The sequence below is a fragment of the Chiloscyllium punctatum genome, chromosome 33, assembly GCF_047496795.1.
Source record: "Chiloscyllium punctatum isolate Juve2018m chromosome 33, sChiPun1.3, whole genome shotgun sequence".
Lineage (NCBI taxonomy): Eukaryota > Metazoa > Chordata > Chondrichthyes > Orectolobiformes > Hemiscylliidae > Chiloscyllium > Chiloscyllium punctatum.
In genome coordinates, this window is record NC_092771.1 from 27,402,605 (window position 1) to 27,420,410 (window position 17,806).

Sequence of the window (17,806 nt, forward strand, 5' to 3'; positions counted from 1 at the left end):
AAATTTACTAACCGTACCTATGTTAACATCCAAATCATTACACAAATGACAAAAAGCACTGGACCCAGCACTCATCCCTGCAGCACAACGCTGGTCACAGGTCTCCAGTCTGAAAAGCATCTCTCCACCACCACCCTCTGTTTCCTACTTTCCAGTCAATTTTGAATCCAATTTGCTAGTTCTCCCTGTATTCCATGTGATCCAATCTTGTTCAGAGTCAACGATGTGGAACCTTGTCTTTTTTAAAAAGTCCGACCCGGGATGTGGGTGAAGCGATGGATGTAAACTGTTTAAATATTTTTAAGGCCGAGGTAGACGGACTCTTGAATATCAAGGGGTTTAAAAATTAAGCAAGAATGTACAGTTGAGTTTAAAATTAGACCTTCTTGAATTGCAGAGTAGGCCTGAAGGGTGAAGTGCCCTACTCTTATTCCTTGTTCATATATTGGTGTCAGCATTTGTTGCCTGTCTCCAACTGGCCCAGAATTGAGTGGCTTATTTGGTCATTTTAGAGGGTAGTTAAGAGTCAAATGTGCTGTAACTCTAGAGTTACATGAAGACTAGACTGGGTAAGGACAGTAGAGTTTTCTCCCCTAAAGGGCACTAGTAGACTAGATGGATTTTGCAGTGACACTAGCTTTTTAATTTCAAATTTATTCACTGAATTTAAATTCCTCCTACTTGGCCAGGAATATAAATGAGAATTTGTATTTATCTCCCCACAGCATTAGATTCTGGATTTGATTGTTTGGTAGTTGGCTCTAAAACAAGAATTATCCTTTCATATTCACAGAATCATTAAATCACAGAATAAAGCCATTCAACTCATCAAGTCTGCACCAGCTCTCTGATGATTTTGACTTGGTGCCAAACACCCACCTTTTCTTTGTAAACCTACATTGGTTTCTTGCCACTTGAACATGGAAGAGGCTTTGACTATGATATCATGCAAGATTAAGTTTGTTAAATGTAGATTCAAACTTCAAATGGAAGAAAATTGATTAATTTTTTAAAACATGTGCGCGACTTCCAAATGTGCTAGTGTTTTTTTTATGTTTAGTTTGGGCTGTGAACTTTGGACAGAAAATAAATGACCTTCGACAATTACTAAGAGTAAATGGTAATTGACCACAGGATATCCTATGCTTCCCAATGGAGACAGTTGCACTGCACGTCATATATTTAGATGTTGTGTGTGAATGAGAATTTGTGGCCATTTCGTTGGAGGAAGTTGTTGAATTTTTCTTTATCCATACCTAACCATTGTGTTGTCGGTCTTGGAGTTTAATATTCAGTTGTGCACATGGAGCAAACTTCTTGCCTTTAGGAGGTAGGTTGAAAATTTATTCTTTTTGTATCCATGAGGAACTGTGTACCCTTCCCCAACCACAGCTCCAGCAGAAAAAAAGAACCACCCACTTTTAAGCATACTATTTAATTCCATCAAAAAGTATGGGTATATATTTTTTCTATAATTAATTCAAGGTAAATTATAAATGTGAGTGAAATATTTGCCAAGATAGTGTCAAGTCCTGATTCCAGATGTTCCACCCCAAACCCAGCAACCATCATTCTCGGTGGGACTGGGGGAAAGGAGAAGGGGTTTGTTGTTTTTAAATGGGTTTTTAAAGTAAGTTATCATAGCCCCAGGGGTCCATAGAAAGAAAGAAATGATTTTGTTGAGTTTTACCTGGCCTCAGGCAAGGGGTGAGGTTGAGAAGGCCTTCATGGTGACCTTAGCCAGTGTCAGAAATAAACCTGCAATGTTGGCATCACACTGTTTTGCAAACTAGCTATCCAGCCAACTGAGCAAACAGTTAAAGGCCAAGCACAGACACTGGAAATAATACGTGAAAACTGAACATTCCAGCACCCACTTCTTCAAATAACACCTGTCCCACTTGTAGGTCCAGCATTTGACTGTTTAGCCACCTCAGAACCCAAAGCTCTCAAGTAAAAGAAAGTCATCATCATTCTCAGGGACTGTCTAAAACTATGGAAATGTACAGCACAGAAGAAGACCCTTCGGTCCAAATCGTCCATGCTGACCAGATATCCTAAATTAATCTAGTCCCTTTGCCAGTATTTGGCCCATATCTCTCTAAACCCTTCCTATTCATGCATCCATTCTTTTGAATATGGTAAGGAAGGTTCTCAGAGCTCAAAACCGAACAGATTTGGATTTAATGGAAATTGGAACTTAAATCTGGCCAGTATGAGAGTTAATGCTAATAATGGTTGTTGGCAGGAACAGAAATTCAACCTTTATATAATGCAGAATATCAAGAAATCCAGACTTTTCCATAAGAGATAGGAAAGTCTCAAAGAGAAAGTGTTAAGGAGGCGACAGCAGAATACTGATAAGAAAACTATGATGTAATGAGGCAAAACCAACATGGCTCCGTGAAAGTGAAATCCTCTTCAATCAAACCTATGAGAGATTTTTGTCAGGTAATATTCACAGTGGATACAGAAGAACCAATAGTGGTGTACTTAAATTTTGAAAAGGTGTTTAAAGAACATGCCACAAAAGGTTGCTATACAAGCTGGTGTAGGGAAAAAGCATATTAATCTGGCTAAAAGGGTGATTAGCAAACAGGAAGGACAGTATAGAGGTAAACTGATTTTTTTTAAGGTTGGTAAGTTCTAACCACTGGAATGCCACAGGGATCAATGCTGGGCCTCAATTACTAACAGTCTATCTCAATGATTTGAATGAAGGCATCAAATATTTAGTGGATGAACTTGCCTATAACATCAAGATAGATAGGAAAATGTGTTGTCGAGGAGGTTAGAGAGTCATTTAAAAGTCATCTAGATGGATATATGAATAGGAGGGGTTTAGCGGTATAGGGACCAAATACTGGCCAATGGGTCTAGATCAATGGGTCCAGAATATCTGGTCAGCATGGACGAATTGGACTGAAGGGTCTGTTTCCATGCTGTAAAACTCTATGATTGGTACTGAACATTGTGTAATCAGTGAATATGTCCAGTTCTGACCTTAAGATGAAGAGAAAGTCAGCTGAAACTGCTGAATGTGGTTGGGCCTAGGACACTACCCTGAGGAATACCTGCAGAGATGTTCTGAAGCTGAGATGACCGACTTCAACCATCTTCCTAAATGCCAGGTGTGACTCCAACTGGTGGTGAGCTTGCCCCTTAGCTTCCATTGATTCCAATTTTGCTAGGGCTCATTGATTCCATACTCAATCAAATGTGGCCTTGATGTCAAGGGCTGTCACTCACACCTCACCCCAGGAGTTCACCTCTTTTGTCAAGGTTGAAGGTTGGAATAAGATTAAGAGCTGAATGGCCCTGGGGAAACCCAAACTGAACATTAGTGAGCAGGTGCTGCTTGATAGCACTGTTGATGACAAATTCCATCATTTTATTGATGGTTAAGGGTAGACTGATGGGCAGTGATTTGACTTGTTCCACTTTTTTGTGTACAGGATATACCTGGGTAGTTTTCCACATTGTCAGTCAGATGCCGGTTTTCTAACTGTACTGGAAATACTTAGCTACAGGTGCTGCATGTTCTGAAACACAAGTCTTCAGTACTATCGCTGAAATGTTGTCAGGCACCATAGCCTTTGCACTATCCAGTGTCTCCATTCAGTGTTTCTTGAGATCATGTGGAGTGAATCAAATTGGCTGAAGACTGGCATCTGTGATACAGGGGTGCACTGGAGGAAGCTCAGATAGATCAATCACTTGGTACTTCTGGCTGAAGATTGCTGCAAATGCTTCAGCCTAATCTTTTGCACTGATGTGTTTGGCATTTCCATCATTGAGGATGGGGATATTTGTGGAACCTCCTCCTCCAGTGAGTTGTTAATTGTTCCCCACAATTGATGGCTGTCAGGACTGCAGAGCTTAATTCTGCAGATTTGCAGGATTGCTTAATTCTATTACTTGCTGCTTTTGCTGTTTGGCACTTAAGTAGTCCTATTTGGTGGCTTCAACAGGTTGACACCTCATTCTCAGGTATGCCTGACACTGCTTCTGGCATACCCTTTCCATTGAACCAAGCTTGATCCTCTGGCTTTCATAGTCCTGGCTAAGTGGGATTATGCAGGCCACGAGATTGCAGATTATGCTGGTTTTGATGGCACATGGTACCTCAGTGCCCAGTCTGGAGTTGCTGAATCTGTTCAAAGTCTGTCCCACTTGGCACAGTGGTAATGCCACACAATACAATCGAGATAATCTCTATGTGAAGATGAGACTTCATCTCCACATGGACTGTGGCCTGGTCACTCTTACCGAGATGGTCATGGATAGATGCATCTGCAGCCAGCAGATTGCTAACAATGAGGTCAAGTAAGTTTTTCCCTCAACACCTGCCACAGACCCAGTCTAGCGGCAATGTCCTTGGATCAGTAGTGCTGCTACTGAGCCACTCTTTCTAGTGGACATTGAAATTTCCCAACCAGAATTTATTTTACACCTTTGCCACCCTCGGTATTTCCTCCAAATATTGTTCAACATGGAGGAGTACTGATTCATCAGGTAAGGGAAGACAGTACATGATAGTCAGCAGGAGGTTTCTATGCCTGTATTTAATGTAATGCCATGAGAATTCTTGGGGTCCAGAGTCAATGTTGAGGACTTGTGGGGCAATTCCCTCCTGACTGTATACCTCAGTGCCACCATGCCTGCTGGGTCTTTACTGCTGGTGGAACTGAACATATCTGGGGATGGTGATGGTGATGTCTGAGGCATTGTCTGCAAGTCATGATTCCATGAGTACAACTATATCAGGCTGTTGCTTGACCCGTGTATGAGACTGCGCCCCCCCCCCCCCCCCCCCTCCAATTTTGACAATAGCTCCCAGATGTTAGTAAGGATGACTTTGCAGGCTCAATAGAGCTATTTCTGCTGTTGTCTTTTCAGGTGCCTAGATTGATGTTAGGTGGTCTGCCTAGTTTCATTCTTTTGTTGCTCCTATGTCCTTTGTTCCTAACCTTAATTGGTAGCTTTCTCTTGGGATTTATTTGCATACTTGCTTTTGAAATTTTTAAAAGACAACTGCAGTTGAAAATTGGCCCTACTTGAGACGTTGAGACGTGCAGGGAGGGTAAACAAACATTTCAAATCCTCCCCCCACAACAAACAAAAACCTTGATCTTTCAATAAACTCACTTGAAAGTTCAGGATTGGCCAGGAGAATGGCAGAACATTTTAAATTATCGACATATTGACACACACTCCATAGAAAAACTGACTTTACAATAATTAAGATAGATTAAAATTACGAATGACCAGAGGGGTGTATTTGACAACAATTACCCACAAAATTAACACAGTGAAAATACAGCAGGAAAATCTTTAGGTCCACCTTTAAAACCTGTTATTTTAATGTTATTACATGAGGTGAGGGGAAGGAAAGTTGTGACAGATGCAGTTATTACAGTGGGAGTTACCTCCTTTTGGGCCAGTCTCAAACCTCCTGTTTGGACAGTAATCCAAAGGATAATTGTTCCTTTGTGTTGCCTATTATAATCATAGAATCCCATTTGGCCCAAGATGTAATGCCAACCCTCCAAAGAGCATCCCACCCAGACCCATCCCCCTCCCCTATCTGTGTAACCTTGATTTCGTCTGGGTAAGCTTCCTAACCTGCCCATCTTTGGGTTAAGAGGGGAAACCGGAGTATTGGAGGAAAACCACACAGATACAGGGAGAATGTGCAGACTCTGCACAGACAGTCGCCCAATGGTGGAATCGAACCCTGGTTCTTGGTGCTATGAGGCAGCAGTGCTAACCACTGAGCCACTCCTTGATATTAATTTTAAACATTATTTTCAGCAAATTAAGATGGAAAGTTGCAGGCCAAACAAAGCATTGAGAATGGTAAATTCACTGTGAATGAATGTTTTTGGTCACAAGTATTGCTAAGGACTAGAGGGCATAGGTTTAAGGTCAGAGGGGAAAGATTTAAAGGTGACCTAAGGGACACCTTTTTCATGCAGAGCGGGTGGTGCATATGTGGAATGAGCTGCTGGAAGAAGTGGTGGAGGCTGGTACAATGACAACATTTAAAAGGCATCTGGATGGCTATATGAACAGTAAGAGTTTAGAGAGATATGGACCAAGTGCTGGCAAATGGGACTAAATTAGTTTAGGGTTGGCATGGATGAGTTGGACCAAAGGACCTGCTTTTGTGCTGTACGTCTCTACGATCTTAAGACAAAATCTATTTTTGTTTGGAAAATATTTATTGAATTATAGATTGGGCACATGATTTCAGTGTCCATATCTACACAATGTTTACATTTGAAGTAAGATAAAGGAAATAGTTTTGATCATTGTGAATACTTTACTTCTTTAATCGCTACCCATCAATCAGCTGCTAAAAAGGTATCTAACGTTAGTCAAACAATGATCATATATGTTGTGGAAACACCAGAGTTGAGAAGGCCTGTCATCACAATCAACATGATCACCCCAGGCTAACAGAAAGAAAGGAGGGTGGGAGAGTGTTGACAAACAATAGAACTGGACATGACAAAGGTTGAACAACATCTAGTCATGCAGGTAAAACTTTGCCCGAAATGTCGATTTTACTGCTCCTCGGATGCTGCCTGAACTGCTGTGCTTTTTCAGCACCACTAATCCAGAATCTAGTCAAGCAGGTCAGGCAGCATTTGAGGAGCAAGAAAATCGACGTTTCGGACATAAGCCCTTCATCACTGCCCAAATCGTCAAACCTCGGATGCTGTCTGACCTGCTGTGCTTTTCAAGCACCACACTCTTGACTCTGATCTCCAGCATCTGCAGTCCTCACTTTCTATCTTGTCATGTTCAAGATGGAAAGGAGGGGAAGCTCTTTCACTTCTCACTTTGAAACAAGTCTGCTGAGGCGAAAAGTACATTTTGCAACTGATGGACAAAAGTATGGAAGTTACAGAAGATATCTGTTAAATTCCCCTTCACTGCATGATGGAAGATGCTGAAGTAAACATACATAGGAAATAACATTTACTTGTAAAAATATTTTACTAAAATTAGACCAAAAGGAAAAGTTTGTCAGGACAAATCATAATTTACTCAACTTTCCCTTTTCCAATCTGTGTCAAATCATAATTTTCCTATTTCTATTTGGCTGATGCTATCATTGCTCCTTCAAACTTTCCTCCTTGTTGCAACTATGTATACCATCCTGAACCATCAGCTGGATAGCTGGTTTGTCATGCAGAGTAACACCAACAGAATGGGTTCAATTCTCACATTGGCTGAGGTTACCATGAAAAACTCCCTTCGACCTCTCATCTTGTCTGAGATGTGGTGACCCTTAGGTTAAACCACCACCAGTCATTTCTCTGTCCAATGACAGAGCAGCCCTGTGGTCTTCTGGGACTATGACAACTTTATTTTGCCTTTAAACCATGTTCCATCTCTGCACTCCAATGTTAATTTTGTTATCTGTTGGATATAATTTTATGCATGAAGTAATTTACTTATCCAATTAGCTTATGGTCCAATTTGACTGACAGATGACTAGGCCAACAAAATATCTGTGTAAATGGTAGGCAGTTGTTATACTTTTGTTTTTTTCCCCAAGAGTCAGGAGCCTAAGGCATACTGGCTGTGGCCAGACACCTCAAGAGCCAGTTACTGGATTAGTGGTGCTGGAAGAGCACAGCAGTTCAGGCAGCATCCAACGAGCAGCGAAATTGACGTTTCGGGCAAAAGCCCTTCATCAGGAATAAAGGCAGTGAGCCTGAAGCGTGGAGAGAGAGATAAGCTAGAGGAGGGTGGGGGTGGGGAGAGAGTAGCATAGAGTACAATGGGTGAGTGCCTCCCAAATCCACTGGCTGTGGCCAGCTGGCTCAAGAACCACTTGGACACTTGTTATAATGTTTTCTAATAACAGCTGTGGGTATGCCTGTTCCACCCAGTCTCTTGAGCCTCAGTGTGTGGGGGTGACTAGCAGGAACTCTTGCATGGTAAGAGGTCCTACAGCCTTGGTCCCAACCCCCAGTGGGCACCTACCTGAGAGGCCATATGCATGACACTAACAGTTAACAATAAAAAAAACTACAACAAAAAGGGTCTCAAAAACAAAGTCCCTTCCATAACCAACTGGAAAAGCAGTACACAGAACCAACAAAATAAACCACATCATAATCCTACAAATAAAAACACACAGCAAGTAGCCGAAAACCAGTGCATAAAAGGCAACCCACATGCCAGCACCTCCAGCAAAATTAACTCTCTCCAGAGATGCACAAAATGCAATGCACATATGGAAACATGATTCAATCACAACCTACATGATAAGGTGCAGTACAAAAGGCCATTGTTATATTGTACATCATTGTTTGCTGTTCCTGTTTAATCATGTATTGGTAATTAAGAGTTTAGATGTTATTGATTTGAATCCTCTCAGCAACATTCATGTGTCTATGAAATATAACATGGTCCAAAATCAGTGAGTCTGAAAAAGTCTTCCTCTAAATCACTTTTTCCAACAATGATATGACCCTGCAACATTTAACACTCTGCAGTTCTCCGTGTTTTGGGCAAGCTTAAAACCCAAACTGGACACACCTGGCCTCATTTTCAAAGTCAGCTGATCTTCATTTTTGCTTTTGAATATGCTGCCAAAAGCCACAAGATCTGAGTTCAAGTTCCACTTGCACTAGAGGTGTGTAATAATATGTTTGAACAGGTTGATTAGAAAAATAGATTAATTTTTTAAAAAGCAGACTCGGGAGCACCCTCTTCCGGTGCAGTGATAGTGTCCATACCCCTGGCCAAGACACTGAGATTCAAGTCCCACTTGCATCAGAGGTGTACCATCATGCATCTGAACAGGTTGATTGAAACTATCCATGCTTCCCTTCTCTATATTTCTCCCATGTGACTGTCCTTTGTGTCTGAGCTCAGGTCATAAATGGCAATACGCTATTTCATCTTGAAGGACATCAAAATCCTACCTGGTTTTCTGCCTGAACTTAACATATTGCCTGAAATTACTTCCTTAGTATTATATTGTGAATGCCAAATGAGATTTTCGAACCAAATCTCCAATTTGGAACCTGAAGTTTTAGACTTCTAAAGTACTGTTACCACTAAGCCAAAGCAGCTAGAAAAATAACACACATTTTAGGCTTGCAATTTGGAGTGACAACACAGGTGAAATACTCCTTATCCATGGAGTAGTAACTGAAAAAATATTCACAAACCTTTTGGATTTGATAGCTCTTTTTCAAATAGGTTATTAATCACCGATCCCCCCCATCTGAATCTATAGAATAATCAATATGTGAGTGATCTGGTATCTTTGTATCCTTTGTTGTCACAGTAGAACTTTTTTAAAATCAAAATTTCCTCTGAACAAGGTTGAACTCACCTGATGCCTACCATCAATCTTGTAATCTTCATGCTGCCAGTTTGTGAAACACAGCCCAATGACGTAGCTGTGGCTCAGTTGGTAGCACACTGAATCACAAAGTTCGAGGTTTCCTCCAGAGGTTGAGATCAGAAAATCATTGGTTGGTATTCTAATACAGTACTGAGGGAGCATTGCATGGTGGTGGAGGTGCTATTCTTCAGATAAGATGTGCGACTGAGGTATGGCCTACCTCTTCTGATGAATGGGCAGAGGTGGGTACTGCAGATGCTGAAGGTCAGAGTGATGCTGGAAAAGCAGAGCAGGTCAGGCAGCATTCCAGGAGCAGGAAAATCGACGTTTCGGGCAAAAGCCCTTCTGGTGAATTTAATAGATCCCACATCGCACTATGTTGAAGAAGAGCAGAGGGAAAGATGTCTTGGATATTCTAAAATTTAAAACAAAAGTTGTCACATTATGAATGATTGTCACAACCAAAGCAAAAAATGATGTCTGGAAGGTGCATGCCGTTTTTGAAATAACACATTATCAAACCCCTTTCTAATATAGTCACTGTCGTTAGAATAAACTGAATTATTTAGTATAATGTATCCTGTTCTTGATTTACCTTGGCATTCTCTAGAAGATAAAGGTTCTTGATTTGAGTGAAGGAAGGGCTCACTCAGACAACACTTGGATGTCTTTGTGATCGGAACGTTAGTGCGGAGCCAGGGGAGCAGTTTGTCCGGGGCACAGACAGGAGCTGCACCGTTTACGTGGGTTGTGTCCGCGATTGAAATATTTCCGGGTCGGTTCAATGGCTGCTGCGCGGACTGAAGGTGGTAGTGGCGGAGGGAAGATGAGTGGTGATGCGGAGTCTCTATTGCGCTGGTGCCAGGAGGAGCTAGTTCGGAAGTTCAGCCTGGAAGTGAATGAGGAGTTGATTCAGTAAGTCAGGGCTGGCGGCCGCCATCTCTACAATCTCCACAAGAGCGAAGCAAGGGCCTGGGGTTCATGTCCCTCCCTCCCCATCCCCCACACACCCCCACCCCCTCTTCCCCACCCCCACCCGCCCTCCCCGCCCCCCCCGCCCCTCCACCGCCCCCCCCGCCCCTCCACCGCCCCCTTCCCCGCCCCCCTCCCGCCCCTCCACCTCCCCTCCCCCCCTCCACCTCCCCTCCACCTCCCCTCCCCCCCCCCTCCCCTCCACTCCCCCCCCTCCCCTCCCCTCCCCCCCCCCCCCTCCCCTCCCCCCCCCTCCCCTCCCCCCCCCCCCTCCCCCCACCTCCTCTCCCCCCCCCTCCCCTCCCCCCCCCTCCCCTCCCCCCCCCCTCCCCTCCCCCCCCCCCTCCTCTCCCCCCACCTCCTCTCCCCCCCCCCTCCCCTCCCCCCCCCCTCCCCTCCCCCCCCCCTCCTCTCCCCCCCCCCTCCTCTCCCCCCCCCCTCCTCTCCCCCCCCCTCCTCTCCCCCCCCCCTCCTCTCCCCCCCCCCTCCTCCCCCCCCCCCCCCCCTCCCCCCCCTCCTCTCCCTCCCCCTCCCCCCCCCCTCCTCTCCCCCCCCCCTCCTCTCCCCCCCCCCCTCCTCTCCCCCCCCCTCCTCTCCCCCCCCCTCCTCTCCCCCCCCCCCCTCTCCCCCCCCCCCTCCTCTCCCCCCCCCTCCTCTCCCCCCCCCCCTCCTCTCCCCCCCCCCCTCCTCTCCCCCCCCCTCCTCTCCCCCCCCTCCTCCTCTCCCCCCCCCCCCTCTCTTCCCCCCCCCCCTCCTCCCCCCCCCCCTCTCTTCCCCCCCCCCCCTTCCCCCCTTCCCCCCTTCCCCCCTCTCCCCCCTTCCCCCCTCTCCCCCCTTCCCCCCTCTCCCCCCTTCCCCCCTCTCCCCCCTTCCCCCCTCTCCCCCCTTCCCCCCTCTCCCCCCTTCCCCCCTCTCCCCCACCACCTCCAGTACCACCACCTCCAGTACCACCACCTCTACATGCTGAGTACCCAGGTGGAGGACTTTTGCCTGAAATGTCGATTCTCCCACTCCTAGGATACTGCCTGACCTGCTGTGCTTTTCCAGCACCACTATAATCTTGACTGTAATCTCCAGCATCTGTTTTACCCACTTCCGCCATCATGAGTACCCACTTGAGGCAACTAATTCCCCCCCCATGGCCTCAAGTCTTGAAAGTTGGACAGAAATTCTATAGTTACGAAAGATAATTACAATGCATCTACACTATTCTGTTGCTACTTCCAATGCTCTGGGAAGGAGCTTGTCTTGTCAAAGAGATTTGCCATCTCTCAGTCCAGCTAATTTTTCATCTGCTAACTCTTGATGAATTTTTTTTTAAGCTTTTTTTGTTGCTCAAGTCCTTTGGTTGCCTGATATTTTGAGATGATTTTCTATTTGTTTGAAATATAGATATAAAGTAACTTTAATTTTTCCACTTTAAATTCTCCTGTCTCCAGTTGTTAACGTCTCACATTTATTTTTGCTAAATTTTTTCCTTTCACATATTGGTACTAGCTTTACCGTCCCTCCTTTTTATTCTCCTTGCTAACTTCTGTCAATATTCTCCTTTCACTTATCAGTTCCTTGGCCCTCCTTTGCTAGGCATAAATTGTTCCCAAACCTCAGGCTTACCACTATGTCAGGTATTATTGTAAGTCACTTCCTTTGATCTCGTGTACTGTTTAATTTCTTTCATTAGCCACAATTGATTCACCTTTCTGTTCGGGTGTTTGCACCTTTAGAAGAAAGTATATCTGTTATAAACCTCATAGTGTTTCTTTAAATATTAGCCATTGCCTGACTGCCAACAAGGGTAGTAATATATGGATTACTCCCAGAGTTATGAGCTAGTGAGGGCAGGAATAGGAGGATAGAGCAGATGAATGCATTGCTGAGGAGCTGGTGTATGGGAGAAGGATTCATATTTTTGGATCATTGGAATCTCTTTTGGGGTAGAAGTGACCTGTACAAGAAGGACAGATTGCACCTAAAATGGAAGGGGACAAATATACTGGCAGGGATATTTGCTAGAACTGCTCGGGAGGATTTAAACTAGTGGTGGTTGGGGGGGGTTGTCCCAGGGAGATGGTGAGGAAAGAGATCGATCTGAGATGGGTACAGCTGAGAACAGAAGTGAGTCAAACAGTCAGGGACAAGGTAGGACCAATAAATTAAACTGCATTTATTTCAATGCAAGGGGCCTAACAGGGAAGGCAGATGAACTCAGGGCATGGTTAGGTACGTGAGACTGGGATATCGTAGCAATTATGGAAACATGGCTCGGGGTTGGGCAGGACTGGCAGCTTAATGTTCCGGGATACAAATGCTACAGGAAAGATAGAAAGGGAGGCAAGAGAAGAGGGGGAGTGGCATTTTTGATAAAGGATAGCATTACAGCTGTGCTGAGGGAGGATATTCCCGGAAATACATCCAGGGAAGTTATTTGGGTGGAACTGAGAAATAAGAAAGGGATGATCACCTTATTGGGATTGTATTATAGACCCCCTCCCCACTCCAATAGTCAGAGGGAAATTGAGAAACAAACTTGTAAGGAGATCTCCGCTATCTGTAAGAATAATAAGGTAGTTATGGTAGGGAATTTTAACTTTCCAAACATAGACTGGGACTGCCATAGTGTTAAAGGTTTAGATGGAGAGGAATTTCTTAAGTGTGCACAAGACAATTTTCAGATTCAATATGTGGATGTACCTATTAGAGAAGGTGCAAAACCTGACCTACTCTTTGGAAATAAGGCAGGGCAGGTGACTGAGGTGTCAGTGGGGGAGCACTTTGGGGCCAGTGACCATAATTCTATTTGTTTTAAAATAGTGATGGAAAAGGACAGACCAGATCTAAAAGTTGAAGTTCTAAATTGGAGGAAGGCCAATTTTGACAGTATTAGGCAAGAACTCTCGAAAGCTGATTGGAGGCAGATGTTTGCAGGTAAAGGGACGGCTGGAAAATTGGAAGCCTGCAGAAATGAGATAACAAGAATCCAGAGAAAGTAGATTCCTGTCAGGGTGAAAGGGAAGGCTGGTAAGTATAGGGAATGCTGGATGACTAAAGAAATTGAGGGTTTGGTTAAGAAAAAGAAGGAAGCATATGTCCGGTATAGACAGGATAGATCGAGTGAATCCTTAGAAGAGTATAAAGGAAGTAGGAGTATACTTAAGAAGGAAATCAGGAGGGCAAAACAGGGACATGAGATAGCTTTGTCAAATAGAATTAAGGAGAATCCAAAGGGTTTTTACAAATATATTAAGGACAAAAGGGTAACTCGAGAGAGAATAGGGCCTCTCAAAGATCAGCAAGGCAGCCTTTGTGTGGAGCCTCAGAAAATGGGGGAGATACTAAATGAATATGTTGCATCAGTATTTACTGTGGAAAAGGATATGGAAGATATAGACTGTAGGGAAATAGATGGTGACATCTTGCAAAATGTCCAGATTACAGAGGAGGACGTGCTGGATGTCTTGGAACGGGTAAAGATGGATAAATCCCCAGGACCTGATCAAGTGTACCCGAGAACTCTGTGGGAAGCTAGAGAAGTGATTGCTAGGCCTCTTGCTGAGATATTTGTATCATCGATAGTCACAGGTGAGGTGCTGGAAGACTGGAGGTTGGCTAACGTGGTGCCATTGTTTAAGAAGGGTGGTAAGGACAAGCCAGGGAACTATCGACCAGTGAGCCTGACGTTGGTGATGGGTAAGTTGTTGGAGGGAATCCTGAGGGACAGGATGTACATGTATTTGGAAAGGCAAGGACTGATTCGGGATAGTCAACATGGCTTTGTGCGTGGGAAATCATGTCTCACAAACTTGATTACATTTTTTGAAGAAGTAACAAAGAGGATTGCTGAGGGCAGAACAGTAGATGTGATCTATATGGACTTCGGTAAGGCGTTCGGCAAGGTTAGATCTCATGGAATACAGAGAGAACTAGCCATTTGGATACAGAACTGGCTCAAAGGTAGAAGACAGAGGGTGGTGGTGGAGGGTTGTTTTTCAGACTGGAGGCCTGTGACCAGTGGAGTGCCACAAGGATCAGTGCTGGGTCCACTACTTTTCGTCATTTATATAAATGATTTGGATGGAGCATAAGAGGTATAGTTAGTAAGTTAGCAGATGACACCAAAATTGGAGGTGTGGTGGATAGCGAAGAGGGTTACCTCAGATTTCAACAGGATCTTGATCAGATAGCCAGTGGGCTGAGGAGTGGCAGATGGAGTTTAATTTTGATAAATGTGAGGTGCTGCATTTTGGAAAAGCAAATCTGAGCAGGACTTATACACTTAATGGTAAGGTGCTGGGGCAAGTTGCTGAACAAAGAGACCTTGGAGTGCAGGTTCATAGCTCCTTGAAAGTAGAGTCTCAGGAAGATAGGATAGTGAAGAAAGTGTTTGGTATGCTTTCCTTTATTGGGCAGAGTATTGAGTACAGGAGTTGGGAGATCATGTTGCAGCTGTACAGGACATTGGTTAGGCCACTGTTGGAATATTGTGTACAGTTCTGGTCTCCTTCCTATCGGAAAGATGTAGTGAAACTTGAAAGGGTTCAGAAAAGATTGACAAGGATGTTGCCAGGGTTGGAGGATTTGAGCTATAGGGAGAGGTTGAATAGGCTGGGGCTGTTTTGCTTGGAGCCTCAGAGGCTGAGGGGTAACCTTATAGAGGTTAATAAATTCATGAGAGGCGTGGATAGGATAAATAGACAAAGTCTTTTCTTTGGGTTGGGGCAGTCCAGAAGTAGAGGGCATAGGTTTAGGGTGAGAGGGGAAAGATATAAAAGAGATCTAAGGGACAATGTTTTCATGCAGAGGGTGTTACGTGTATAGAATGACCTGCCAGAGGAATTGGTAGAGGCTGGTACAATTGCAACATTTAAAAGGCATCTGGATGGGTATATAAATAGGAAGCGTTTGGAGGGCTATGTGGGCGGGTGCTGGCAGGTGGAACTAGATTGGGTTGGGATATCTGGTCGGCATGGACGGGTTGGACCGAAGGGTCTGTTTCCGTGTTGTACATCTCCAGCACTCCCTATTCCTCTTATTTGCAGAATATCCTCCCTCTTAAGTTATCCTGTCGCCACATTTTTGTCATGGTAGTTAAATCGTATCCATTTACTTCAATTTTTTACTCAACTCATCAACCTTTTGTAAACGCTATGTGCATTCAGGTAGAGAACCTTTTTAACACTGTTCTCCATTTTGATTCAGTTTAAGGTTTGGTATTTATACGTCTGTCTTTTGCTTACTTTAGGTCGTTCTGCTATAATGCGCCTCTCATTAATGCGAGTTTGCTTCAACAGGATTGATGAATTGCAGACACTCTCTAATGCACAAACCTTTAAAGTGTGTATTGCTTATAATACGGCTCCTACCCCATTAGTTTAATGGTGCTGCTTTTATGCAGTTTTCTTATTACACGGGGTTGGATGAGAATGGAACTACCATGTTATAGCAGAACCGACTAGTTTTACTAGTTTTGCTTTTCTTGAATTTGACCTCCCTCTTAATGAGTTTTGAGAAAACTTGTAGCTCAGGTTGAGGTTCTGGAGGTAGGTTTGCTCGCTGAGCTGGAAGGTTCATTTCCAGATATTTCATCACCCTACTTGGTAACATCTTCAGTGGGCCTCAGGCAAAGCACTGCTGATAATTCCTGCTTTCTATTTATATGTTTGGGGTTCTTTGGGTTGGTGATGTCATTTCCGGTGGTGAAGTCACTTCCTGTTCCTTTTCTCAGGGGGTGGTAGATAGGGTCTAACTCAATGTGTTTGTTGATAGAGTTCCGGTTGGAATGCCATGCTTCTAGGAATTTTCATGCATGTCTTTGTTTGGCTTGTCCTACGATGGATGTGTTGTCCCAGTTGAGAGAGAGTCATGTCTTTTTGTGGCTAGTTGATGTTCATGTATCCTGGTGGCTAGTTTTCTGCCTGTTTGTCCAATGTTGTGTTTGTTACAGTCCTTGCATGGTATTTTGTAAATGACATTAGTTTTGCTTGTTGTCTGGATAGGGTCTTTCAAGTTCATTAGCTGCTGTTTTAGTGTGTTGGTGGGTTTGTGGGCTACCATGATGCCAAGGGCTCTGAGTAGTCTGGCAGTCATTTCTGAGATGTCTTTGATGTAGGGGAGAGTGGCTAGAGTTTCTGAACGTGTTTTGTCTGCATCGTGGTAGCCCACAAACCCACCAACACACTAAAACAGCAGCTCATGAACTTAAAAGATTCCATCTCCCACCCCCTAAGAAAAGGAACAGAAAGTGACTTCAGCACAGGAAATGACATCACCAATCCAAACATATAAGTAGAAAGTAGGAATTATCAGCAATGCTTCGCCTGAGGCCCACTGAAAATGTTACATAGTAGGGTGAGGAAACATCTGGAAATGAACCTTTCAGCTTAACGAGCAAACCTACATCCACTCCCTCTTAATCTAGGTTAAACTGTCCCCAACAGCACTAGCATATCGCCTTGTGAGGATGTTCGTCTCAGTCATGTCAATATGCAACCTATCTTGTACAAGTCTCACCTACCCCAGAGCTAGTCCGAATGTCACAGACATTTGCTGTCTGTCATATACCAGTTTTCACGTCATGTGTTCAATCCGTCAGTTCTTCTGTCTCTGTGCTCGTGAGTACAAGGGATAGCTAGTAACTCTGAGATGACTACAGTGAAAGTCTTGCTTTTCAGTGTCCTTGCTCACTGCTTGAAGTCTCGTTCACCCATTCTACCTAAGTCTCTGGTACTGACATGGACCATGACTCTGGTTGCTTGCCCTCCCCAAGACAAATGTCCTGTAGATGTGGTAATTTGGAAAGAAATGATTAACCAAAGTTTGCAGTGAGTTGAAACAATTTAGCGAAAGACAATTGAGGAAATCTCCCCTCTGATCAGTCTGGCATCTATTATCCTGTGTTGGGCAAAAGAATTTAGTGGAAATCAAACTTTAGTTATGTGAGAACTGTCAACCCAGATAATTGGAGATGGTTCATTCTGTCATCGTTGACCACTATGGATATACATGTATGTAACTTTCTTCTGGAAATAATATTGTCTTTGCTACAATAAGGTTTGTGGCAGAGAATTGTTTATATTAACTACCCTCTCTACTTCTATTCCAATATATCCTTTCTTCTCATTTAGACCTAGTCGTTAATGTTGGGCGCAGATTGGAGGAGGCCATTCAGCCTCATGGGCTGATCCTGTCAGATATTGCCAGATATAAATTAATTTGCTCTTTGCTCCAGAGATAGTAACATTTACTTGCATAATGCAATCAGGTGCTTCATAGGGGCGTTACCAAACAAAAATTTGAAATTTTGGAAAACAGATGACTCAAACTTGATCAAAGGAAGAAGGTTTTAACGTACTTCTGAAGGTGGGAAGGCGTTTTAAGGGATGGATTCCGGGGTCTCCTCCCTTGGCAGTTGGATGCGTTACAATCTGTGGTGGACTGGTTTGAAACCAGAGATGTTCAAGA

At 44.0% G+C, this 17,806-nt stretch overlaps 1 protein-coding gene across 3 annotated transcripts in view; it reads left to right on the forward strand.

Annotated features, from left to right (window-relative positions):
* The window catches only part of trip4 (thyroid hormone receptor interactor 4), a 144,211-nt gene that overhangs the window by 3,816 nt on the left and 122,589 nt on the right, over nt 1-17,806 (forward strand). For 2 of the 3 annotated variants that reach the window (XM_072553222.1, XM_072553224.1), the window contains exon 1: nt 10,127-10,291. The exons of the other annotated variant lie outside the window; for it this stretch is intronic. In XM_072553222.1, coding sequence (XP_072409323.1) covers nt 10,161-10,291 — 131 coding nt within the window. In that variant the 5' untranslated portion in view covers nt 10,127-10,160. Of the gene's footprint in view, nt 1-10,126; nt 10,292-17,806 lie in introns of those variants that run through there. 3 annotated transcript variants of the gene reach the window in all.